The 25,309-nt window shown below is 45.0% G+C and overlaps 1 protein-coding gene across 2 annotated transcripts in view; it reads right to left on the bottom strand.

Annotated features, from left to right (window-relative positions):
* SHPK (sedoheptulokinase) overlaps positions 1–25,309 on the bottom strand; it is a 26,131-nt gene continuing 822 nt past the window's right edge. Inside the window, exons 1-7 of one of the 2 annotated variants that reach the window (XM_040455582.1) lie at positions 24,893–25,171; positions 19,319–19,460; positions 10,874–11,057; positions 10,181–10,333; positions 9,021–9,196; positions 5,146–5,346; positions 1–433 (exon numbers count right to left, since the gene is read on the bottom strand). In XM_040455582.1, coding sequence (XP_040311516.1) covers positions 21–433; positions 5,146–5,346; positions 9,021–9,196; positions 10,181–10,333; positions 10,874–11,057; positions 19,319–19,460; positions 24,893–25,060 — 1,437 coding nt within the window. In that variant the 5' untranslated portion in view covers positions 25,061–25,171 and the 3' untranslated portion in view covers positions 1–20. Of the gene's footprint in view, positions 434–5,145; positions 5,347–9,020; positions 9,197–10,180; positions 10,334–10,873; positions 11,058–19,318; positions 19,461–24,892; positions 25,172–25,309 lie in introns of those variants that run through there. The other variant, XM_040455583.1, reaches the window with a different exon arrangement.

The following is a 25,309-nucleotide window of genomic DNA, read 5'->3' on the forward strand; positions in this document are numbered from 1 at the left end:
TCCTTTGGCCAAAGAATGTATTAAGACTCCTTCTGGTTAAGGTTCCTCCGGAGCATGACCAGAGCTGCCCCCACAGCTGCGTCCACATCCTGCCCAAAGGACACTGGGAAAGGGAACGCCCTCTGCACCTCCTGCTTCAGAACCTCGTTCCTGGACAGCGCACTCCCACTGCCGATCACCCGCTCCACACCCCACTCCTTGAGCTGTTGAAATGGAAGCATGGAGTGCAGGTTTTGAACAATGCCTCGGCACAGGGCCCGGGTCACATGACCCAGGGAGAGATCAGAGGAGGAGATTCTGGTCACTGAGGCCAGCTGGTCCGGCAGGTGCCTCTCGCCCCACACCGTTGGAGTGATAGTTAGGCAGGTGTCTCTCTGCTGTGCAGCTGCCTGGATCATGCACGAATATACAGTGGGTTCTTCGACCTCCAGACCTTCCAGGAACAGAAAAGACCTGTGTGAGTTCATGCACCCCACCTGTTGCTGCAGGCTGAGACAGTTTGGAATTCCCAGAGGGCAGGGATAGATCTACTTGCTGCTTCTCACTGAGGCTGGAAGTTTCCTGGCTCAGGGACTCACATAGTCTGGCTAGCTGTGCTCTGCCCCAGACCCCAGCCTAGACTTAAAGGAGAGATCTCATAAGTTTGCTGTAAGCGCTAACCATCCTACAACTAATCATCCTACAACAATGCTCCCAAGGAGGACAAATGAATACACTGATCAAAAAGCATCGTCATGGGGCACCTGGGTGGCTCAGTCGTTTAAGCATCCAACTCTTGATTTTGACTCAGGTCATGATCTCATGGTTTGTGGGTTCAAGCCCCACATGGGACTCAGCTTGGGATTCTCTCTCTCCCTGTCTCTCTGCCCCTCCCCCACTTTCTCTCTCTCTTCCAAAAATAAACTTAAAAAAAAAAAAAAAAGCATCATTACAGCTGCTACTAGACTTATTAGCAGTGTCATAGAAACCCCAGGATCACAGTGATCACAATCCAGCCCAGCCTCAGCAGAGGTTGAAAACCACCAGTCTAGACCAATGCTTCTCACATTTGAATATGTATATGAATCACTTAGGGATCTTATTAAAATGCAGTTTCTGACTCAGTATGGCTGGGGCAGGCCCTAAGATTCTGTATTTGTTATTCACTTCTAAGAGCCAGTACTGCTGGCCCAAGGACCATGCTTTTGAAGTAGAATCACCTGAGGAACTTCTATAAAATGCCTGCCCCATCCCACCCCACAGCCAAATCATCAGCATTCTACAGGCAGGATGAGGACATCAGCATTGTTTTAAAAACTCCGCAAGCATGGGCACCTGGGTGGCTCAGTGGTTAAGCGTCCAACTTGATTTCAGCTCAAGTCATGATCTCCTGGTCATGAAATTGAGCCCAGTGTCAGTTCCACACTGCCCATGGAGCCTATTTGGGATTCTCTCTCTCTGTCTCTCTCTGCTCCTCCCTGGGTAGCACTAAGTAAATAAATAAACCTTAGAAAAAAATTTTTTTAGAGAGCCTGGGTGGCTCAGTCAGTTAAGTGTCCAACTTTGGCTCAGGTCATGATCTCACAGTTCATCGGTTCGAGTGCCACGTCAGGCTCTGTGCTGACACCTCAGAGCCTACAGCCTGCTTCAGATTCTGTGTCTCCCTCTCTCTCTCTGCCCCTCCCCCACTCATGCTCTGTCTCTCTCTCAAAAATGAATAAACGTTAAAAAAAATTTTTTTTAAGAAAATTAAAAAAAAAACAATTTTTTTTAATTCCACAAGTGGTTCCAGTGTGCAGGCCAGTGCTGACAGCCACCACCCCAGAGTCGCCATGGAGTCTCATTGGCAGCACATTTAACTTGTACAAATTCAACCATACACACTCAGGAATGAAACAAAGAGGGAGAGAGAAATAATTAAATATTATAGCCAAAATGTGATCAGCAGGACTTTGGTTAAATATGTCAGAATGGGGACACCTGGCTGTCCTGGTCAGTAGAACATGCGATCTTGTTCTCAGGGTTGTGAGTTCAAGCACCACGTCGGGCATGGAGCCTACGTTAAACAAACAAACAAACAAACAAACAAACAAACCCAGAATAAATGTCTTTCCTCTCCCTCTAAAAATTCTACTAAAATCTCAGAAAAATCATGTGCTTGGTGAGTAACCTAGCATGTGTGTACAAGTGTATAAATCTGTAGGACCGAGTCCTTGGAAGAGAACTTCTCGTTCAAAAGTTATGTACATCATACTTGCCCCTTAGAAGCAGGCCTGGTTTACACCAGCACTGCAATGTGCAGAAGGGATTACCTCTCCATATCCTAGGAAACACAGTGTGTTAGAAACTTCTAAAAGAATAGATGAAGAATATAAAACCATGAAACTGATGGGAAGAAAGGGAAGGGAAATGAAATAGAAAAAAAAACAGATCAATCAAGTAGAAAGCACAGAGGGGGGCGCCTGGGTGGCACAGTCGGTTAAGCGTCCGACTTCAGCCAGGTCACGATCTCGCAGTCCGTGAGTTCGAGCCCCGCGTCGGGCTCTGGGCTGATGGCTCAGAGCCTGGAGCCTGTTTCCGATTCTATGTCTCCCTCTCTCTCTGCCCCTCCCCCGTTCATGCTCTGTCTCTCTCTGTCCCAAAAATAAATAAAAACGTTGAAAAAAAATTAAAAAAAAAAAAAAAAGAAAGCACAGAGGGGCGCCCAGCTGGCTCAGTCAGAGGAGCATGTGACTCTTGATCTCGGGGTCATGAGTTTGAGCCCCAGGTTGGGTATAGAGATTACTTAAAGAAATAAAAACTTAAAAAAAAAGAAAGAAAGAAAACAGAGAGACTAAGGAGATGGGATGATGAAATGCAATGTGGTATCCTGAAGTAGATCATGGAACAGAAAAACGACATGAGTGGAAAACTTTCAAAAGAAAAGAAAGTCTATAGTTAAAAAGGAAAAAAAAAAACAAAACAATGAACCATGTGCTTGTATATCCTTAATAATGTTAAGAAAATGTTAAAATAAAGTGTTCTTCCTCACTGGGAAACACTTGGGCCACAACCCCAGCCTTGAGGGGCACCTGAAGGAAGGTCTATACCAGCTGGAGACTGGAGAGACCCGGCTTCTAGCCCTGTTTCTGCATCCCTTGGCTTACCACCTCATCAGAATCTAAATACTGAGTTGCCACATGTTTACATCATGGGCTTAGAAACACAGACCATCGGAACTGAAAAAACACAGAAGGGGAAAGGACTTGCCAAGGCCACATAATGACTTAGGACAGAGCTGAGAACTGAGGCCACTCTCCTGGGTAGCACCACCACACAAGCATTTGTATCACACTTATTATGGGTCAGATATCATTCTAAGTGCTTTGCAGTATAACTCATTTGATCCTTGCCGTCCTCTGAGGTAGGTACTAGCATCTCTTTTCAGATGAGGAAAGTGAAGAACAGACGGGATAAGGAACCTGCCCAAGGGCACAAGGAAGTGGTGGGGCTGGGATTCAAACCCAGGCCACCTGGCTCCAGAGTCCCTGCTCTAAACCACATGAGGGTGGAACTGTCTGTTTTCCAACTTCTGGAAAACAATGCAAACCTAGGGTATTCTGAATAGAGAGAGAGAGTTTAATTTTTACACCTTATGTTTTAATATTTCCATTTCTGGTTAACAGATGTGATGTCTTTTATCTGAATAAACTTGTTGTATTTGCATCTATATATTTTTTAATCAAATGGCACAGTGTAGAAATTTCATAAAAGGTTAAGCTACCATGGGGCGCCTGGGTGGCGCAGTCGGTTAAGCGTCCGACTTCAGCCAGGTCATGATCTCGCGGTCCGTGAGTTCGAGCCCCACGTCGGGCTCTGGGCTGGTGGCTCGGAGCCTGGAGCCTGTTTCCGATTCTGTGTCTCCCTCTCTCTCTGCCCCTCCCCCGTTCATGCTGTGTCTCTCTCTGTCCCAAAAATAAATAAAAACGTTGAAAAAAAAAATTAAAAAAAAAACAAAAAAGGTTAAGCTACCTATAATACTAACCTTCAAAGTACTCAGTTTCATGAAAATAAGAACCATGAAAATGCAAAAGACTTTTCTTTTTGAAAGGATCTTACAGAGAAATTAAGTATTACCATCTCTTTCAGGGGTAAAAATAACAGTCACTTCTGTATAAAGAGAAATACCAGTCAACGCAGTCAATAATTGATAGAGTCATCCAGTTAAACCAGTATCTAAATATAGGGCTTGCCTGAAGGTTCTGATGACTGGTTCTTGAAAACCTTTTCTGATGCGAGACAAAACAAAATCCGAGTTCTGTTCTTTTAATGAAGCATTCCTGAGGGGATCCGAGCCAAGGGAGCAGAATTCCCCTGAAATCCTGACATCCCTGGCCAGCCTGAGGGAGGACTGACACGGGTCAGTGACGCTTGTCTCCACAACCAGTATGAGCTTCCTATGGGCTCCCTGCTGCTCTGCCTCACTTTGTTACTATGCTGAAAGTTCCCCAGAATGACCTGATTCAGAGCTCCTGTAGGTGGACCAGTGCACCTGGTGAACACGATTTCCCCAGATCTGCATGGCTGACCAGAAATTTCATTTCTACCTTAAGTGCTTGGAAAGGGAACCCCTTCTGAAAGAAGGAGGTTGCAGGTTTCCCTGCAAATGAAGAGCAGAGAGAGGTCTGATCGATTCTATCCTGAAGAAAGCAGGAGGGCATCAGAGTTTCCAGGGATCCTTCTAAGAAAGGGAGTCAGGAACTACTTGCCAGGAATAAGTGCTATGAGGATTTTATAATACTGTCAAATACCATCCACATTTGATCATTTTATTTTCAGCTGTCTGAAGTCATTAGAAGGAAGACTTCAAACGCAAGGGACCCAGAGACTACTTGACAGAGAAGGTGACCAAGTGGGGCAGGGGAGAGCTAAGACACTATGATGATATTCCATAGTCAAGGTTAGGGGAGAAGATGCCCCCTCAAAAAAAAACCATAGGTGATGGCAGCTCAGAAGATGAGAGGAAGGAAGGCTATACATCCAGATCCCTAAGGAAGGAAGGAATGTGTTGGAGCCTGGCTGGGTCTGACACATGAATCTAGAAGCTTAAATAACACACTCAGCACCAAGATACTGCTACATAGAAAGGACAAGCAGGAACACATCACTGTATGGGCAACACCTTACCTAGATCGGCCATCCACTGTACCAGCATGTGGACAAACGCGGCCAGCACATTGCCCCCATTGAGCGACGCTGCCACCGCCAGGTAGGTCCTGTCAAAGTATGGGAAGTAGGTGACTGGAGCTGTTGGGTCTGGAGTCTGTGCCGGCTGGAATCCCGGAGGCATGGAGGTTGCCAACTGAACAGAGGTGCTGATGTTGAGAACTAGGGTCCAAAGAAAGCAGAAGTTAGGCCTGTCAGGCTGACCCAGAGGTCACAAGTCACAAAAGGGCAAGGGGGAGAGTGTGTTGGTACACAAATTCTTTGGTACTCCTCCTTTCAGGATGTAGAGCCTAATTCCTGCGCACCCCCCCCCACCCCCCTCGCAACCCCCTGAGTGTGGGCTGGACTCGGTGACTTGCTTCTAGCTTAGAAAATAAAGCAGAAGTGACCATGTGTGACTTTGGAGACCAGGTCATAAAAAGGCACTGCAGCTTCTGTGTTGGATCACTTCTTCTAGGGAAAGGCAGGCACCATGTCATGAGCAGCCCTGTGCAGAAGCCCATGTGGCAAAAAACTGAGGCCTCCTGCCAAGAACCACATGAATGAGCTAAGAAGTAGATCCGCCAAGCTTGGTCAAGCCTTTGGATGACGGCAGTCCCAGGGGGCCAACAGCTTGATTGCAGTTTCATGAGAGACCTTGAGCCAAACCATCCAGCCACATGCAGACTCCTGACTCTCAGAAACTTTGAGAGATAATAAATGTTTGCTGTTTTAGGCCACTGAATATTGGGGTGATTTGTTACGCAGCAATAGAGAAATATTTGCAGGGAGAAAGAGCTCAGCCCAAGTATTTAACTCTCTGGTGAGGCTTCATTCATTTTCGGCAAGCACCACCTCCTTCCCATTTCCATGGCTCTCTTAACCTTCCTCTACCAGTGGGGGAAAAGGTCCCAGACCCAGCACGGAGGGGATGATTTTCTCCTCTGGATTGAGGCCAGGGCCTGTGGACTGTTCTAGGAGTCTCTTCTCTTCCATTTCTCACAAGACTTGGCCAAAAAGCCTGTGCTTCTCAGTCTATTGGGGTCTGAAATAACTGAGGTCAACGTTTAACTTTCCCATCTAGTGGGGGTTTGGAAGCAAGGAGACCAGAAACAAATCGCAGAAAGTCAATATCCTTTACCTTCTGCCACATCAAGCCTTTCCCCGTGACTCTTTACCAGAAGCAACATGCCCTCTACCTGTCCCCCGGAAGTGGAGGTGTCAAGGATGGAGGCCAACCAACCTTGCCCTTAGACACAGCACAACTGACTACAGCCAGCAGCCACAATCTGGAACCAGAGACTACAGCCAGCTCACTGAAGAGGGAGCCTAATTCTTAGCTTCTTCCCACTTGACTAGCCCCTCACTTACTATGTAGGACACACATTCACATCCAGGCACAGGAGAGCCCTCTGTAGAGGGAACAGCCTATGATTTAAAAACCACCAGAATAGTAAGAAAGAACCAAGGTCTTTACAGGCACCAGCCCACTGTGTCACCACAACCACCCCATGAGAAAGGTGTTGTCACCCTCATTTTAGATGATGACAAGGGCTCAGGAAGAAAAGCCACCTGCCTAAGGCCACACCAGAAGGAGGAGAGGGGCTAAATTCTAACCCAGGCCTGGGGACTGACTCCAAAGCCCACATGAGTTCCCTGACATTCACACTTTGAGATGAAATGATACAAGGCAAGAGCTGGGGTATTGGGAAAATTAAAAGCCACAGAACAAACTTAACATATTCCCAGAGCATTGATTTTAGATGAAAATTTGGGAGAAAAGGTTTTGAAAAACTTCTGACCTTAAAAGACTTTATCACATATAAGTGCCAACAAAATGGGCAGAATTTCACTTTTCCCTCTCAGCTAATCTTGAATGAGGAATTGCTACCCCAAACAAGACAATAACAGTCCTTGAAATGTTATTTCTTAGAAATACCACAAAATAGGGGTGCCTGGGTGGCTCAGTTGGTTAAGCATCTGACTTCCACTCAAGTCATGATCTCATGGTTTGTGGGCTTGAGCCCTGCCTCTCGGGCTCTGTACTGACAGCTCAGAGCCCGGAGCCTGCTTCAGATTCTGTGTCTCCCCCTCTCTCTCTGTCCCTCCCCTGCTCGTGCTCTGTCTCTCTCTCAAAAATAAATAAACATTAGAAAGAAAGAAAGAAAGAAAGAAAGAAAGAAAGAAAGAAAGAAAGAAAGAAATGAAATGAAATGAAATGAAATAGGAATAAACTACATAGAGAAGGCTGGTCAAACTTTTTAAAGTCAGGGTTGAAGTGTAATAGTTCTATCTGATGGATGAAAGAAGACGTGACTACAAGGAGAATTCAGGTAAGATGAATGAATTCTCCATTCCCCTTGGTAACAAGGAGGGGCTCCCAGAGTGGACTCACTTGGCCAGGCTGCCATGAGGGTCAAATGATACCTCCATCCTGCAACCACCTTGCTTGGGCAGGCAGGCCCCAATTCTCCCCTAGCCCGGGGAAGGGCCAACAACAGCCCACAGGCCATACCCACCCAGCCATGTGTTTTTGTATGGTCTGAGAGCGAAGAATGGCTTTCACTTTTTTTTTAAATAATAGCTTTATTGAAATATAATTCACATCAATTCACCATAAAAAACAACTTTTTAAAAGGTATAATTCAGTGGTTTTTAGTATATTCACAGTTGTGCAACCATCACCACTATCTAATTTTAAAACATTTTTATCACTCCAAAAAGAAACTGTACCCATCAGCAATCACTGCTTCCCCCGGCCCCTGGCAACCATTCATCTGCTGTCTGTCTCTATGGATTTGCCTGCTCTAGACTTTTCACAGGAATGGAAACATATGATACACGGCCTTTTGGAACTGGTTTCTTTCATTCCTCCCTTTCACTCCCATGTTGTGGCATTTCAGCTGTGTGGATATAGCACACTTTCTAAATGCATTTATCAATTGGTGGGAGTTTGGATTGTTTCTACTTTTTGAATTGTAAGTTGTTGTGAACAATGCTGCTAGGAACATCTGGGTGAAGTGTGGACACTTTGTGTAGACACGTGCTTCCAGTTTTCTTCGGCGTGTGCACCTGGGAGTGGAATTGCTGGGTCATGTTTAACTTTTAAGGAACTGCCAGGCTGTTTTCCAAAGGGGCTGCAGCATTTTACAATCATAGTGGCATGTTCTTACATTTTTAAATGGTTGAAAAGAAATCAAAAGGAGAAGAAAATTTCATGACACGTGAAAATTCTATGGAATTGACATTTCAGTGTCTATAAATGAAGTTTTGTTAGAACACAGCGGCACCCATTCATTTATGTATTGGCTATGGCTGCTTTCAGGCTCTAACAGCAGAGTTACGTAGCTACGATAGAAACGACATGGCCTACAAAGCCTAATATATTTATTATCCGATCCTTTACAGGAAAAGTCGACCAAGCTCTGCCCTAGACTGCAGCCTCCATCTCACTGTGACTCTCTTACACTGAATACAGAAAAGACTCTGCACTTCTAATCAGATGGGATGGAACTTTCATTAAGAAACACAATAACAAAAACCCTAATCTACTAATCTATTTTCTTGGTCATGGAGTTACACAGCAATCAGCCAACTAGAAACAGTCATTTCCCTTACCTGGCCATGGAAAGGAAAAGCACAGACTGTGGTCAGGGACAGAACTTGCCCTATAGGATTGCAAGCTCCCAGGGGAGGGGCTTCAGAACCTGTAGGAATGAGGCTGTTTTTCACGTTTACAGAATAACCATCAACAGGATGCGGAGGCTTTGGTACATGTTCCCCTTGTACCCTCACACAGAGCTGGAGCTTAGAAGGCACCAGTAGAAGTCTGAGGAAGGAACAGAAGAAAGACTTACCCGCATCTGTCCTTTGGGCCATACAGGAATAGACGGAGGCCTGTAAATCACCCAAGGCCACGCCCACCCGCGTCCCCTTTGGGACTCCAAACCAGGCGCGGGAAGTTCTGCCCGCCAAGCTGCCCGCCTCAGCGATGTCTGGGAGCAGGTGGATGGGAAAGCCTGAGGTCCTCAATCTGCAATCCAAAAATGGACAGTGTATTTACCTGGTGCTGGGTTTTTTTGGTCTTTGTTGTTTCCAGGAAACTCAACAAAGGAAAGCACTAGAGGATAACACATACGGGAAGGGAGGGTAGAATCCAGTGTTTTCAGAGAGGGCCTCTTTGGCTTTTTTTAAAACCATGAGAAGTAGACTTGTATTTTTTAAAGAATGAACACTGGCTTTCAAAAGCTTAGGATTAGCCTTCCAGGAAAGAAAACAACCAGTGTAAGCAGGGGTGTTCAGGAAGGATTACACAAGAGCCAGATATCATCCCCACTCAGCCTCCTATGTTTGAAGGGAACACAAATACTCTGCAAAGGGAGATAGAGTTCCAACACAAAGTCACAATCAGTTAGCACAGGCCAAACCAAAGTCAAATCCATCAGTCTCCTGAATACCAAACGCATTCATCACTCGGGGTTAGTGAACACGGGCTGTCAATTTTATAAAACATGCTGGAAAGTCCTTTACCTGAACTACCAGGTGCTTTTTGTTTTATTACAGAGCTCAGAATTTGGACCCTGAAGGAAGTGAACTTATAGGGCACTGGATTTCTGGATCTGAAAAGGCAAAAGATTGCTTAAAAAGAACTTTTAAAAGACATCTCTCAAGACTGCTACTTCCATTTTTTAACCTTATTTTAAACTTTATTATAGTGAAAGTTATTCTTTGAAATCTATAGGCTAGGGCTGAGTCACAGAGAACTGGGGAAGCCAACCTAGGTCTGGGCAATTGTGGAAGAGCAGGACAGCATGGCGTACAGGGTAACCCCCTGCAAGGGTTCGCTGACAGCTAGGCCCACCCATGCCTGGTGACTGAGACAGGCTGAAGGACATTGGAACTTGATTCCTGGCCTCTTGGAATCCTCCACTCTTCTTGAATGGGAAAGTCCCACTGAAGCTCTCACATTACAGATTCTGACCTTTAGCCTGGAGCCGGCCTGCAAGGATATACTCACATCTCCAAGTTCCAGCTTTGGCTCTGAGTGTTGAAATATCCCCAGCTAGCAGCATTCTGGTCGCACATCAGGGATCTTGGCAAGCCACACAACATGGCAACCACATAGTCATGGATGGTGCCCACTGCATCATAGGACTTCAGGAACTCTGGGCTAGTTTTCATATCAAAAACAATTCAACATGGTCTAATAGCAACTTGAAAGCATGCACCACACCTAGCTGCAGGCAGTGGACTAGACATGGCATAGCCGGGTGGCAACCAGCACCCCACATGCTGCAGCTCCCTGACAAGTAAACCTCCCGGGGTGAGGACCTCCCAGCCACTCAAAACACAGCTGGCTGGAGTCAGCCTTAGGGGAGTGGTCTCAGGGGAGAACACCTGGGAAAACCCGACATTGGCCGTTCTCAGCAGCCCTAACCCTACCATTAACTCACCACGTGACCCTTGGCAAGTCCCTTGTCCTCTCTGCCCCTTTCTTTCCGCCCCTGGTTAGAATCAGATAACCAAGACTTCTGAGAAATGAAGCAGCTCTGGACCAAGTCTAGGTCCTGTGACCACACTCTGTGCCAGGCCACCTGACTGAGGAACACTCCAGCATGTGGAGTGATGCTGACCAGCTGGAGGTATAGCCCTCTGGCCACTCTCATTTCCCTGGAAACCCAGAATCCAATTCAAAAACAGTTGTCCGTACCTATTCTTCGAAAGCCAGAAGATGGTTGCACAGCCAAACCCTGAGGCCACACTGAGATGGGACTCTGGCCGAGGCAAAGAAGCCAGGAACTCGCTGCTACACCGGCCATCCTGCCATGTGACCAGGTGGCTCACAGCTCTGGGCTCAAACACAGGGGAGGCCCCTCCCTCTGTCCATTCACAGCCTGAAACAAAGGAGATTACCAAACACAGAGAAAAGAGCCACTGACCAGCAGCAGCATGTCCGTGAGACCATTCTGCTAGTGAGGTTAAAGCACGACTTTATCACCCATGATAATGCTTCACTCACACACCTGGGTTCTGATGTAAGAGCACCTGGGTTTAATACCTGGCTCCATCACCAATGGCTGTGTGACCCTGGGCAAGTCACCTACTCCCTCCATTTATCCCACTTCTTCTATATTCCTTTTTATTCATTTTTTACAGTTGATATTATATCCCCTTTCACCCTGTAAGGAAAGAAACTTAGCACACTCTCAAGTCCCCTAGTCTCCATCCTTCCAACTCTTACCATGAGGATACTACCTAGACTGGATTCTGGATGATGATGGATATATTTTCTCTTTTACTTTGGTCTTAGCTACCTGATTTTTAGGCATCAAACTTTATTCAGGAATCTAGCCATCTTTACTTCATTTATGTCATTTATCTCTTGAAATCTTCTGGATCTTTCTCTGCTCTTATTTAAATTGCCCAAAACTAGTTTCAGTATAGTTCGTTCTGTGGCAAAGCATCTAAAGGCCTATATGGCTCCGAATATCTTTGCATATCCTCATACTTGAAGGACAGTTGTAATATTCCAGGTCCTAAGTTCCTTTTCTTCAATACTTAAAAACACTTTGTAGATTTGTGATAGATTGCCACAAATTCCTTGCTACTCCTCCCATTAAGGGGCAGAATCTAAATCCTCTTTCCTTGAATCTAGGCTGGACTTGATGATTTGCTTGACCAAGAGAATGTGGGGGTAGTGACATCCTAGGACCCCCAAAGCTAGGTCATAGAAGTCTTGCAGCTCCCACCAGAGCCTTTTGGAGCATTCACTCTGGGGGAAGCCAGCCACCATGTACGAAGTCCCACTACCTGGGACACTTGGGTGGCTCAGTCAGTTAAGCATCTGACTCTTGATTTCGGCTCAGGTCGTGGTCTCATGGTTCATGACATTGAGCCCCACATTGGGCTCCATGCTGACAATGTGGAGCCTACTTGGAATTCTCTCTCTCTGCCCCTCCCCCCACCAAAATAAATAAATAAACTTAAAAAAAAAAAAAAAAAGAAGTCCTAAGGCCACCATGCTGGAGAAACTACATGGAGAAGTCACATGTAGGCATCTAGAGGCCATCCTCCAGGCTGACTCCAGCCTTCCAGCCTTCCCTACCAAGGCATCAAGCATTGATAGAGCCACTCTTGAACCCTCCAGACCCATCTGTCCACTACACAAATACTCCCAAGCAACCTCCATCAACTCCGTGTACAGTAGCTCTATCTGATATGCAGAAGTAAATTGTACAAGATATAATAAAATGTTTGCTGTTTTAAGTAACTGAGTTTGGAGGTAGTTTGCTATACGCCAGTAGGTAACCAAACTACTATTCCATTGCATTTTTACATAGAATGTTGCTATTGAAAAATGTCTAGTCAATCTGCTTGTACTTCTTTTATATAGGATTTGGTCTTTCACTGTGTATGCTTTTGGTATTTTCTTTGTCTGAAATCCTTGAAAGTTCACTATAATATATCCGGCTGTGAGGTTTTCCTTCTCTCCCTTCTTTGACATTCTATGCACCCCTTCAGTCTGGTGCGTAAGATATTATTTTGTCAGTTATGGTAAATTTTCTTCATTAGTTCTTCAAATATTTCCTCCTCTACCACTTTTATTTTTCCTTTTCTACATCTCCTATTATTCAGATGCTAGTGCTTCTATTTGTATTTTCAATATCTCTTACCTTTTCTTTTATATTTTTTACTTCTTTGTCCTTTTCTTCTTCCTTCTGAGAGATTTTCTAAATTTGCATCTTTTATTTTCAAATTTGTCCTGAAGTTCTAACCATTTTGTTATTAATCCCGTCTATTACATTCTTTATTTCAACCATTATATTTTTTCAGACCTAATAATTCCCCTTGGTCCTTTTTATGTTTTCTTGCTAATATTCTCCTTTCATACATTTTAGTAGGTATGTCAAGCTGATTTTAAATTAGACTGACCGTTCTAACAGTTGTTTCTCAAAGAATCTCCATCAAATCACCTGGCACAATGTTTTTCTTGTGAAACAGCTGTGCTCTTCAAATGTCTTATTGTCCTGGCCCATGAACTCATTTTGTGCTGGGACTATTGGCTACTCTGTCAGTCAGTGTAAACGGGCCAGATCTCAAACCCTGCCAGCCTCCAAGCAGCTGGAAAGGATGAATGAAGCCTGGAGTAAATCTGCAGCTAATCCATCCCACCCTGCAAAACATCTCCTCAGGTCAGTACTTCCACTCTGCCTCCCAGGAAAAAACAATGTTTTGAGGATCCTTAGATTACAATGTCACCAGCCCTGGGGTTTGGAAAGAGACTCCTGCTTTTCTCCACTGCCTTGATTTTATTCCTGAAGACACCAGAGCTGCTGAGGGTATGCGGACAATGCTGCTTGTCCCAAAGCCATGGCAGTCCAGGGGACCAGCTGTTCCCCTCCTGATTTATCCTCTCACAGGCAAGGCTGGTTGCCTCTTGCCCCAGCTTGCCTCAAGCCACTGTCAACCCACACATCCCAAATCAAAGTAGCCCCATCACCCCAGGCTCTCTCACAATGTTCTCCCCTTTCCTTGGTGTTTTTCTCTTATGATTCCTCTAAAACTGACCTTGGCAGAGACAGCCAGCTGTCAAGCTAGTTCAGCATCTTGGTGGCAACTGTATCTGGAAGCCCAGAGGTAAAGGACACTTATAATTCTTTCCTGGGTCCTGGTAGCTCTTCCTGCCATGTGTCAACTTCACTCTTAGACTAGTGGCAAGGGGAAGGGTTAGAGTTAGGGTTAGGGTATGTAGTGTGTGTTGTGTGTGTAGGGTTGTAAGTATTAAATGAGTTAACACATGTAAAGCATTTAGAACAGTACCTGACACAGTCAGTACTCAATTAATGTTAGTGATGATAATGATGATGCAAATGAATCTTTACCTTCTAAACTCTGTCTGGAGTCTAAGATTTGCAGCAGCCTTCAAGAAAGACAATACACATCCCTACATATGTTTTGTTTTCTCCTCTTCTCATATAGGGAATATTTCTCACACTTCCACATAATATAAATACAACCACTGTAGCAGAATGGGAAAAGAATCTTGAGTGCCAGTTGAGAAAGGTTATCAGTAACAAGAACACTCCGGATCTAATGGACAGAGATGAGAATTTGTTCTCCATATGTCCTGAGATGGGCTCCAGATGAGAACAATGCCTACCATAAAGCAAAGCAGGGCAAAGCCTCACATGCAGCTATTTTGTGGCTATGTCTGATCTGAGGCCCCAGATTTGGGAGCCAAAATCATTACATTTTCCTATAATTTTTTTTCATTAAGAACCAAAGAAAGAAACTTAACTGCCTCTCCCCTCTTTGCTCCAGACCATGAAACATCCATTTGTTCATTTATACGTGGGTGATTGAATGACATGTTTATTAAGTATCTAATATGTATTAGGCACAGGTTCTAGTCCCTGAGAATGCAGCAATCAACAAGAAAAAGTCACTACTGTCATGAAGCTTATATGCTAGGTATATAGAATATACACAAACAAGTATATAATATCTGATACTTTCCATTGCTGTGAAGAAATAAACAGCAGTGATAGATTTTTGAAGGGTGATCAGGGAAGTCTTCTCTGAAGTGACGTGTGAGGAGGGACCTGGATTAAAGAAGAGAGTGAGCCCTAAGAATGTCTGGGGAGGGGGCACCTGGGTGGCTCAGTCGGTTAAGCATCTGACTTCACCTCAGGTCATGTTCTCACGGTTCGTGAGTTTAAGCCCCGCGTCAGGCTCTGTGCTGACAGCTGGGAGCCTGGAGCCTGGAGCCTGCTTCGGATTCTGTGTCTCCCCCTCTCTCTGCTCCTACCCTGCTCTCTGTCTCTGTCTCTCTCAAAAATAAATAAACATTAAAAAAAAAATTTTTTTAAAAGAATGTCTGGGGATACATGCTGCAGGTAGATGGGTCAGGGCAAAGGCTCTGAGACAGCTTGTCAAACTCTGGTTGGTATCCCCAGCCAGTAACCAGAAGAGCAGGGAGGTGCCTAACAGATCATGCACCTGAAGTGTATGAAGTTTCACTTGGGGTAGGGGTGGGGGCAAAGCAGTGCACCTCCACAACTACATACTGTATTTGTACCTACACTTAAAGCCGGGATTCTTTTTTTTAAAACATGTATTTCTTACTTTTAAAAAATTCTTGTATTTTTTAGAGAGAGAGAGAAAGAGAGAGCAAGTGAGTGGGAGAGGGGCAGAGAGAGGGAGACAAAGAGAGAGGGTGGCAGGAGGGAGAAGGCTCCATGCTCAGTGCAATGGAGTCCCATAACCCCGGGATCATGACCTGAACCAAAACCAAGAGTCAGATGCTCAACTGACTGAGCCACCCAGGTGTCCCTAAAGTTGGGATTCTTATTCCAGCCCAAAGCCGGATTTCTACAGCTTTTTTTCAACCCCTTTATCTGCTTCCAAAACTCTTTGATCCTTTAAAAAAAAATTTTTTTTTACTAACAGTTTTATTTTGTTTGTATGAGAAAACAAATATGGAATCCTTACTATGTACCAGGTATTCTTGAAAGCACTTCAAAAATAATTCATTTAATCTATATAACAGCCTTATAATATAGGCATGATAATTCTTCCCTTTTTACAAGAAAAATGAAGCAGAGAGAAGTTAAGAAAAATTTGCCAAAGGTCACATAGCTATCAAATGATAGAACCAAGATTCAAATCCACTCTGTTTCAGAATTTGGTCTGATATTTGTTAACTTTTTTCTTTCTTCCTTCTCTCTCTCTCTCTCTCTCTTTTGGCAAAGAACTGATATATTTTTAATTTTTTAATTACAGAAGTGACAAGTGAATGCATTCTCGGTATGAGATGTTCAGCTATTACAGATAAAGCCAGAGGTCCGCTTATACCCCTACCTGAGTCCTGGCCCCACTCCTGTCCCTGTTAGCACTTGTGGGGAACTATCTCAAGTTTTCACACTCACACAACATATTTTGTTTGGCTTGATTCACTTTATTTTGTTTTTGTCTATTTTTTTTTTTTTTTTTTTTTAAGCAAACAGCATTGTACTATATTTCTTCTTCCAGGGGTTATTTTTAACATCCAGCAAATGTTCTAGAGGCCTTTCCATGTGAGTGTATGTGAATGTACCTTATTCTTTTTGACTACACTGCACATCCTCCTACAGCCTGGGCATACCACCATTTATGCATCCATTCCCCAGAGCTTAAACGCCAGTTTTCGCTACCATAACGAGGTAACGAACGACCGTGATTACGCCTCCTTATGCACATACATGGTAAAGTAATTTTCCTGAGCAGATACCAAGTAGCAAAGCTGCTGAGTCACAGCAGCCCCCTTGTTTGGAACAGGCCCCCGCCAAACTGCCCTCCAAACCGCCATGCTAATTCATACTACCACCGGCCATATTTAAAAATATCAATTTTCCACCCCATTTCCCAACCTTGACGTTTTCAAACTTTGATTTCTTACAATTCAGTGGGTGGAAATGATTTCTCATTGTTGTTTTCATCTGCCCGGCCCTAATTACTAATGACATTGAGCCTCTTTTTATATGCTTATTAGCCACTTGTATTTCCTCTTCTGGGAACTGCCTATCGGTATCCTTTGCCCATTTTCCACAGGACCATTTGTCCTTTCTCTGTCCTTATTTCTTTATATGAACCCATATTATTCATACAAGCAAACATTTTCTCCCAGTCAGCCGCTTGCCTTTTAGCTTGGTCTTATCATGCCCACTTCTCTCCTGCTATTACTGACCCTCGAAATGGAGTCTACAGGCGTAACCACAGGCCTCTCAGAAGACACTCTCACTGTTTTTCCTCTCCCCGCTGGCTGGCCTGTGCCCTCATGGAAGCAATTAGCTCTCCGCTTGGCTTACTGGTGCCTGTCTGTGTTGACTGCCTTGAGTGTGCCCTGGAAGGTGAGGGCTTCGTCTGCTAGTTTCTACGTCTCCCGTGGGGTCAAGTACTGAGCCTTATTCACTGTAGGTAATGAAGCTAAACTGATTTATGGCCACCATTAAAAACACAATGTCTTGATCCCAAGTACGATTTCACTCAACTCTGCTAAGCAAGTATTACCATCGTCAAATAGTGGTTTCCCTCCTTCCCAGAAGCAGAAAACAAAGCAAGGAGGCATGTGGGCTGACTCAATGAAATATTAAGCAGCTCTCTCCAACAATGTGGGCAATGGTTTGTGTGGTTGTTACAGAGTCCAGGAAATGGGCAGAAAGGGAGGCAGATGACCAGACCACAATCATTAGATCTCTGCTGTCCTCTTTGGGACAGGTTTTAGTATTAAAAGGACATTTATTCTCGTTAATGCAAAATTAAGGAGTTTAAAAAGTTTTTACAACCTAGACTCCCTCTGAGAGGTCAGCTGTAACACCCTAATCGGCCTTCTCCTCCTGCTACTGATTGGAGCCAAGCAGCTCCTGTGGTCCCAGCCAGCCTGACAACAGGCAGATGAGGAAGAGGGAAGAAGCAAGAGGTCCTGCACTGGCTTCTACAGTCCACCCAGCCCCTCCTGGGAACTGATCAAAGGATGCATCACTAGACACCAGTCATGCTGCTGAGAAGCAGGTCACCACTCACTTGGCCCCGGGGAACTGGAATCACTGACTCTCCAGGCAAAAAAGGGGTGAATCTGGTGTTCAAATCCCCTTAACTACAGCCCCCAAAGTAGCCATCCATCCTCTACTTAAAATACCTACAGTAGGGGGTGCCTGGGTGGCTCAGTCTGCTAAACGTCTGACTCTTGATTTCAGCTCAGGTCATGATCTCCCGGTTCGTGAGATCAAGCCCTGAATCCAGCTCTGCACTGACAGTGCAGAGCCTGCTTGGGTTTCTCTCTCTCTCCCTCTCTCTCTGCCCCTCCCCAGCTCGTGCATGCTCTCTCTCTCTCTCAAAATAAATTTTTAAACCTTAATAAAAAAAACCCTGCAGTAAAGTAGCTGGGTAATGGGTGTGTGTTGGTCCATAATACTCCCTACTTTTATGTCTGTATAGAACTTTTTAGTTAAAAAAGTTTTTTAATGCTTGCTGTAATAGGAGCTCATAATATCCTAATCCTTCCTCAGACATTCTGTTGGGAAGTTCCCGGCTTCATTGAACTGTTGCACCCTCGTGCAGCTTTGGTTCTCCAAGAGGCCTTTAAAAGCTTAGTGTCTGGGGGCGCCTGGGTGGCGCAGTCGGTTAAGCGTCCGACTTCAGCCAGGTCACGATCTCGCGCTCCGTGAGTTCGAGCCCCGTGTCGGGCTCTGGGCTGATGGCTCAGAGCCTGGAGCCTGTTTCCGATTCTGTGTCTCCCTCTCTCTCTGCCCCTCGCCCGTTCATGCTCTGTCTCTCTCTGTCCCAAAAATAAATAAAGGTTGAAAAAAAAATTTTTTTAAAAAAAGCTTAGTGTCTGAAGTCACACCAACCTGGGTTCAAAAGCTGGAGTCCCCACTTGCTGCCATATGAGCCCAGGCATATTAAGTTCAGAACCTCCACTTCTCATCTGCACAATGGGGACAATGATGTAACCTATATCATGAAGATGTCAGGAATGTTCAATGTGATCATGCAGGTAACATCCTTAGCCCAACATCTGGCATGTAAATTACTCATCATTATTTTGCTGGCTTAATAAGTCTCTTCCTAGAGGCCAAAAAGAACAGGTCACCTGCACTGTGGCATTTAAGATATAAGACAACCAACTAAATAATTCTTAGCACTTGAGCCCATAAAAAGGACAAGCCCTGGAATTCAAAAATCACAAATGTCTGTGACTATGACAAACAACAAAAATTATGCCCAAATTCAAAAGTATTTCCACTGTGTCTTGGCATCTCCTATAACCACACTAATCTCTTAGTTGTCTACTTTGATGCTCTGAGACCCTGACACAAAAGAGAAAGCTGTGGAAAATCCACTCCACTGAATCCTACAGAGAATCAGAGACAAGTCACTCTTTTCCCTCACCCTGCTGATGGATGGTGTGTGAGTGGACAGTTCGCTTACTCATTACACATCTGTACAAGATAGGAGGTACACAACATACAGGACGTACACAAAATACAAGAGACAACATGTGCCATTCCATTCCTACTGCAGGGTGACCCGATCCTTCAGAGAGAGCCCTCTGCAGCACTTTGCTGTTCCACAGTGGTTGCTAGAAGCACATGATCATCCCTGGAGCCCAGCATACCTTGGCCTGTTTTCCAAAACATGACTCCATGCATCTGTCCTGATACTCCAATGCCACAGACTTCCTGGAGCAACTGCTGAGGAAGGGCAGCAAGGCACTCATTTAGGGCTTGGATGATTCTGCTTACATCCTGCTCCCGCCCCTGGAAACAGAACAGGACGTGTCAGGCAGTGGCACACAGACAGGTTGGGGGGGGGGGGGGGTTAGGGGCCCCAAGGGATTTCCTGGGCTGCCCAGCTAATTCCACTGGGGTCCTTCCAGGACCTGCTGACTAGGCTCACGGATGACATGTGGGACTGAGGGTTCTCCACCACCTCCAACAGCACCTAGGAATGTGGTGGACGAGATTCCACTCCCTCCCTGCACAGGTGAGGCGCTGGGGCAGATAAGGTTCCAAAATGGCTAAGACTCTGCCCTCTACTGTGGGCAAGTCTGAGCTGAGAAAAGCACTGCCCCTGCCCTATAGGAACTGACAGTCTAACATTAAGGATAGGAAAACACAAGACCAAGATGTAAGGAGCAATTAAGGGTCTATCTCAAGGCACACAGAGGATTGGGATAAGGGCAGGATGGAACACAGCAGGAAGGAACCTGGAAGGAAAGGTGTAGCCAGGAAAGGCCTCGTGGACAAGCCCTAGTGTTTGCTTCTACTTGGGACTTTAGTTCATCCATCTGACAAACATCTCCTCAGTGCCTTTAGGGCCAGGCCTTAGACTCGGAAACAAAACACCGACGGGGGGGGGGGGGGGGGGCGGGGGGGCACCTGGGTGGTTCAGTCAGTTAACTGTCCAACTCTTGATTTTGGCTCAGGTCATGATCTCACGGTTCCTGAGATCAAGCCCTGCATCAGGCTCTGTGCTGACAGCGTAAAGCCCACATGGGATTATCTTTCTCCCTTTCTCTCTGCCCCTCCCTGGCTCTCACACAGGAGCCTTCACCCTGGGCCACTTGCGCACGTGTTTTCTCTCTCTCAAAATAAATAAATAAACTTACAAAAAAAAAAAAAAAAAAAGAATAAAACATCCACTAGGGAAGGCAGGCAAGAAGAAAGCCCAGAGAATACCTGGGCACAGCAACAGTGAGATGGTCCATGCAAGGGTGTGGTGGGAAATGAGGCTATAAAAGAGAGGGTGAGCCCAATGGCAGACCTTGAGCCCCAGAGTAAGGGGCTCCTCCTAAAGCCAATGGGGAGCCCTTGGGGCTTTCTGAATGGGACAGTATCATCATCAGAGCAGTGTTTTCAGAAGATTAATTAGGCAATGAGATAAGGTACCCAGAAAGAGACTGATAGTATAGAAAGATTTTTAGGGGTGGAAATGAGATTCAAGACAGTCAGGACCATCTTCTCCTGATTTGCCTTTTCCCCTGATTTGCCTCCTTACAAACTTGTCTAGGCAAAATAACCTTGAAAAACAAAGTCATGAGAGTTAAGAATATAATCAAATAGCATGCTAATATCTCTGGGTCCAGTGGTCTTAAGAGACAAGAATATGAATAGAATGCAGGATTTGAAAAAAGTTAGAGGTGTCTGGAATCAGATGGGAAAACACATTTAGGGATCTTAGAGATAATGAAATGCCAAATCCAATCAAGCAGTACATCCAGATGGGTGGGAGGCAGAAACTAATATAACTTCAAAAGTAGGTGACTCACACCAAAAAATTTAGGTTTCCATGACCATCTCTTCTTCTAAATTATGAAGTCTGTTAAAGGCTAGAAATCAGACTCCAAGATCCCATCCCATCCCAGGAGATGCCTCTAATCAGTAAGAAGTCTCAATAAGCTAAGGAGGCCACCAAAATATATACACTTGGAAAAGCAACCCAGATGACAGAACTGCTTCCTTGATCAAGAATTAAACATGCATGTTTAAAAGAGTCATACCTATGTGATTAACATTTGTGCTTAAGGAAATCTGAGCATTTGGTATTTTAGGTAAATTTATATGTTTAAGAGAATTTGGCCTAGGTTACCTTTGCAACTCCAAGTTAAAATGTGAAATTGAGTAACTGATCTAGATTTGTGATTATAAGTTCAAATCTCATTACTGTATATTTGTAAAAGGATTTTAAACATATAAGAGCATTTAAAGTTTATGTAGTTATCCATTTAACTTATTAGATTTATAAGAATTATTTAAGTATTCTGAAAAGCTGTGGGTCAGGCAACTACAGTACCTAAATATATAGAGAGAGATAGATAGATAGATAGATTTATAAATATATATAAATATAAATATATATAAATATATTTATAAATTTATAAATTTATTTATAAAAAATATAAATATAAATCTATATATAAATATATATTTATCTAGTGTATATAGTGTATCTTAGTTATACACTAGATAAATATATATTTATCTATATATATAAATATAACTGAAATAGCATTAAGTATTATTCAAAGGCCCTCAAAAATGATAGTGACATGTTAGACTTATAAATGGAACCAGCTTTATAAGCTAAATTTAAAAGTTTAAGAACTAGGGTTCTGAATTTAGTAAATTGAATACTTACTTTGATTTCAACCAAAGTGCAATGTTTCTGGCACACAAAAATCACCTCAAGGTATAATAAGCTTAACAACTAGAAGGACCCCTGGAAAACTCAGAAGAGAAATGTGGCTCCGTTCTTAATAAATGTCTGGTCTCTGGGGAACTGAGAAAGCTTCCGGTCTTGGAAAAGCATCTGAAGACTGAGCCCTCAAGCCCCAGGCTATCCTGCCCAGGGCAGAACACAGCCCTCCCCCTCCTTGGGACAGACCCCTCACTTGTCCGTCAGCCTGCTGGCCTTGGGCAGGGGCAGTTCTAGGCTCCAAACAAGTGTGAACAAAGAAACAGAAAAAAAGGAAGGTCAGGATGAGTAGAATGGGGAAAAAAGTGCAGAGGGATCACAAATCATTTTCCTGAGGAGGCAGCCCCAGACCCTAAAGAGACTGTATATGGGAGAGACTACAGCAGAACTGGCTGGGCAGTGAGAGCCCAGCAGAGAGGAGGTGCATGGCTGGCACTGAATTGAGATGTGTTGCAAGTGTAAAATACATACCAGACTTCAGATTTAGTATGAAAAATGCACAATACCTTATTAATAAATTTATATTCATTATTATATATTGAAGTATGTTGGATACATGGGGCTAAATATGCAGTTAAAATTAATTTCAGCTGTTACTTTTTACTTTAATACTAGAGAACTGGAAATTCCAGGTGTGGGTCAGCTTCGTAGCTAGAGTTTCTACAGGACAGTGCTAGTTTAAAGAGTTCCCACATGGCCAGATGGTATATCAACCGAGGACAGAGGAGCCACTGTTTAAAATGGGCCCACTGGTGTGTGAGTTGTGTGGGTGGGACAGTGAAGGAGGGAAATGGGCCAGGTGGGAGCGAAGACAAGGAGGCAGTCAGTGTTCAGCAATTAGTTCGAGTTTCAGTGGTGAGTATGATGAGGGAGTAGCTCTCGGACAATGGGCATACCCACAGGTAACAGGAAAGGTGCTGCCTCCATTTCTTGGTTCAGACTATCAATCACTCTATCCAGATCAAATCCTAGAACTTTAGATTTGAGAACAGAACTTAGAAACTCAAGTCAACCCTCCTCCTCCACACCCCTCTTTACAGATGAAGAAACTGAGGCCCAGAAAGGAAAAACTAACTCCAAAAGGGTCACAGAGATTCACTCAAAAATCCTGGTATTTTAAGGTTGCAAACACCTAAAAGCCTGACTTTCTATACAGCTGCCAAGCTTGGCCTTGTTCTACACAATACTTCTTAAGAATGAAAAGTATGGACATAGAGAGAGCACAGGGACACCAGGTGTTTCTGTCCCCTAGGGTACATTTGGCAATATGGAGACATTTTGGGGTGTCAGAACTGGGGGTGCTGAACATTCTACAATGCACAGGACAGCTCCCCGCAACAAAGAATCATCTGACCCAAGTATCAACAGTGCCAAGGTGGAGAAATTCTGCTAAAGATTAAATTACAGCAATGCCGTCTGTCCCAGAGCACAAAGCACACATGGAAGATGCATGGGGGGTATTACTCGCCTCTCCGAAACCCCTCATTAGGCAGGTGTGGCACACTGTGTGCCTGTAAACACGGAACAGCCTGCTGAACACTGGGGGAAGCGGAGAAAGCAGTTTTCAAGAAGTGGCCCTATTGCAAGAGAAAGGGCACTGCCTAAACTCACATCCTCTGATCCCAGCTGCTCACCCCCACAGGGTCAGAGCTGAATTTGCCTCCATTTCACAGTCCATGAGGTGAAATAATCATTCTAAAGTATCCTGATGCCCCAACCAAACTAATTTTGAAAGTCTCTATGAAAACGCAAAGTGCTATAAGAGACTCTTAAAAAATGCGAACTGAGGGCTGATGGGGGGTGGGAGGGAGGGGAGGGTGGGTGATGGGTATTGAAGAGGACATCTTTTGGGATGAGCACTGGGTGTTGTATGGAAACCAATTTGATAATAGATTTCATATATTTAAAAAAAAATGAAAATGCAAAGTGCTCCTGTAATCTTTATCCTCTGAAATGTTTCTGAGCAAGACGGACTCTGAACTGTAAACAACTGAGTCCAGATAACTGGCAAGAGATTGTGAAAAACAAGCTCTTGGGAGTATGGCCCAGAAAAATCGGAGTTTGTGGCTAGAAGGGGCCTTAGAGGCCTCCTATTACAACTAGGAGAACAAGCAGAGATCCAGAAAAAAAAGTCCAAAGGTTACACAGAAAGTTCCTACATATTAATTTCTATTGTCAATTAACTGAACACAGGGAATTAATGGAATCCAGTTTTAGATTAAAGGTAGATTAGATTCCAGGTAGATTAATGGAATCTACCTTTTTCAGGGAATTAATGGAATCCAGTTCTAAGAACTGATGATGTTACTGAACCCAGAGCTCTCATTGTGGTGAAATTCTCCCCCATTTCTACCTTGTAACTCTCACAAGACACTAGTTTTGAGTATAATGATGAATCCAATCTTTTTCTAACATTTTAATCGGCTTCTCTCTCCTGTCTTTCTGTCTCTGCAGTCCTTCCTCCAAGCTGTCTCAGCTTTTGGAACCTGGTGTCTTTTTCTGACCAAGTGTTTCAATTCCCCAGTCCACATTCCACCCCTGCAGAATGAGAAGAGCCCCTTTCGCCCTGATTCTTCCTCTTAGTTCCAGAGGAAAATCCAGATTCTGCCCTGGGGAACAAACTGAATCCTAAACTTGACAACGGCAGGTGTCATGTGCAGAGACAGCAAGAACAAGAGAGGCCTGAGGTCACTCCACAGACACAAGGAGAGAAATTTCCCGCAGGTCAAGTGGAGGGCTGAGAGCACGGGGATACAGCGCCATAAGCAAGGACACCAGAGGCCAGAGAGTGAGGAAGGAGATCGGTGCCAGCAGGTGGGAAAGCTACCGGGAAGAAACCTAACGGATCAGAGGGAGCTGCAGCAGACACGCAGAGGTCAGGCAGACTGGAGAAATCGGGGAGACTTCCTTGCAGAAAAGGGGTTGGGGGGAGGCCTCCTTTCAGGAGCAAGAGAGTGGCTCCCCGAGGCGGTGCAACTCCAGGACGCTGCCTCACCTGGGGCCCTGCCGCAGCGCTCTGGGCCGCTGCCTCGGCCCGCGCAGCCCGGGCACAGCTCGCCAGTACCAAGAACCCGGATGGGTCGCCGGGCGCGGACTCCACCAGGGCCGCTTTCACAGACGTAGTGCCCAGGTCGATACCGAGAATGACCGACCGTGCAGCCATAGTCGGAGGGCGAAGCTGCCAAAGCTTCAAAGCGCAACACAGCTGACGTCGGAGGAGTAGCGCCCCCTCCCGCACATCCACCCGGCTTCAAGGCTCCGACGCGAGGCCTCGCCTGCCAATCCTTCAGCCACACCAACATGGAGGCCTCTCGCCTTCCCATTGGTCAAGAAAAGCGGAGCCCCGCGCCACCCCTCATGGCAGGCCCTGGCTATAGGCGGAGAGGCTATGGAAGGCGGGACCTAGAAGGCC

Source organism: Herpailurus yagouaroundi, unplaced genomic scaffold, assembly GCF_014898765.1.
Source record: "Herpailurus yagouaroundi ecotype Mexico unplaced genomic scaffold, PumYag 215, whole genome shotgun sequence".
Lineage (NCBI taxonomy): Eukaryota > Metazoa > Chordata > Mammalia > Carnivora > Felidae > Herpailurus > Herpailurus yagouaroundi.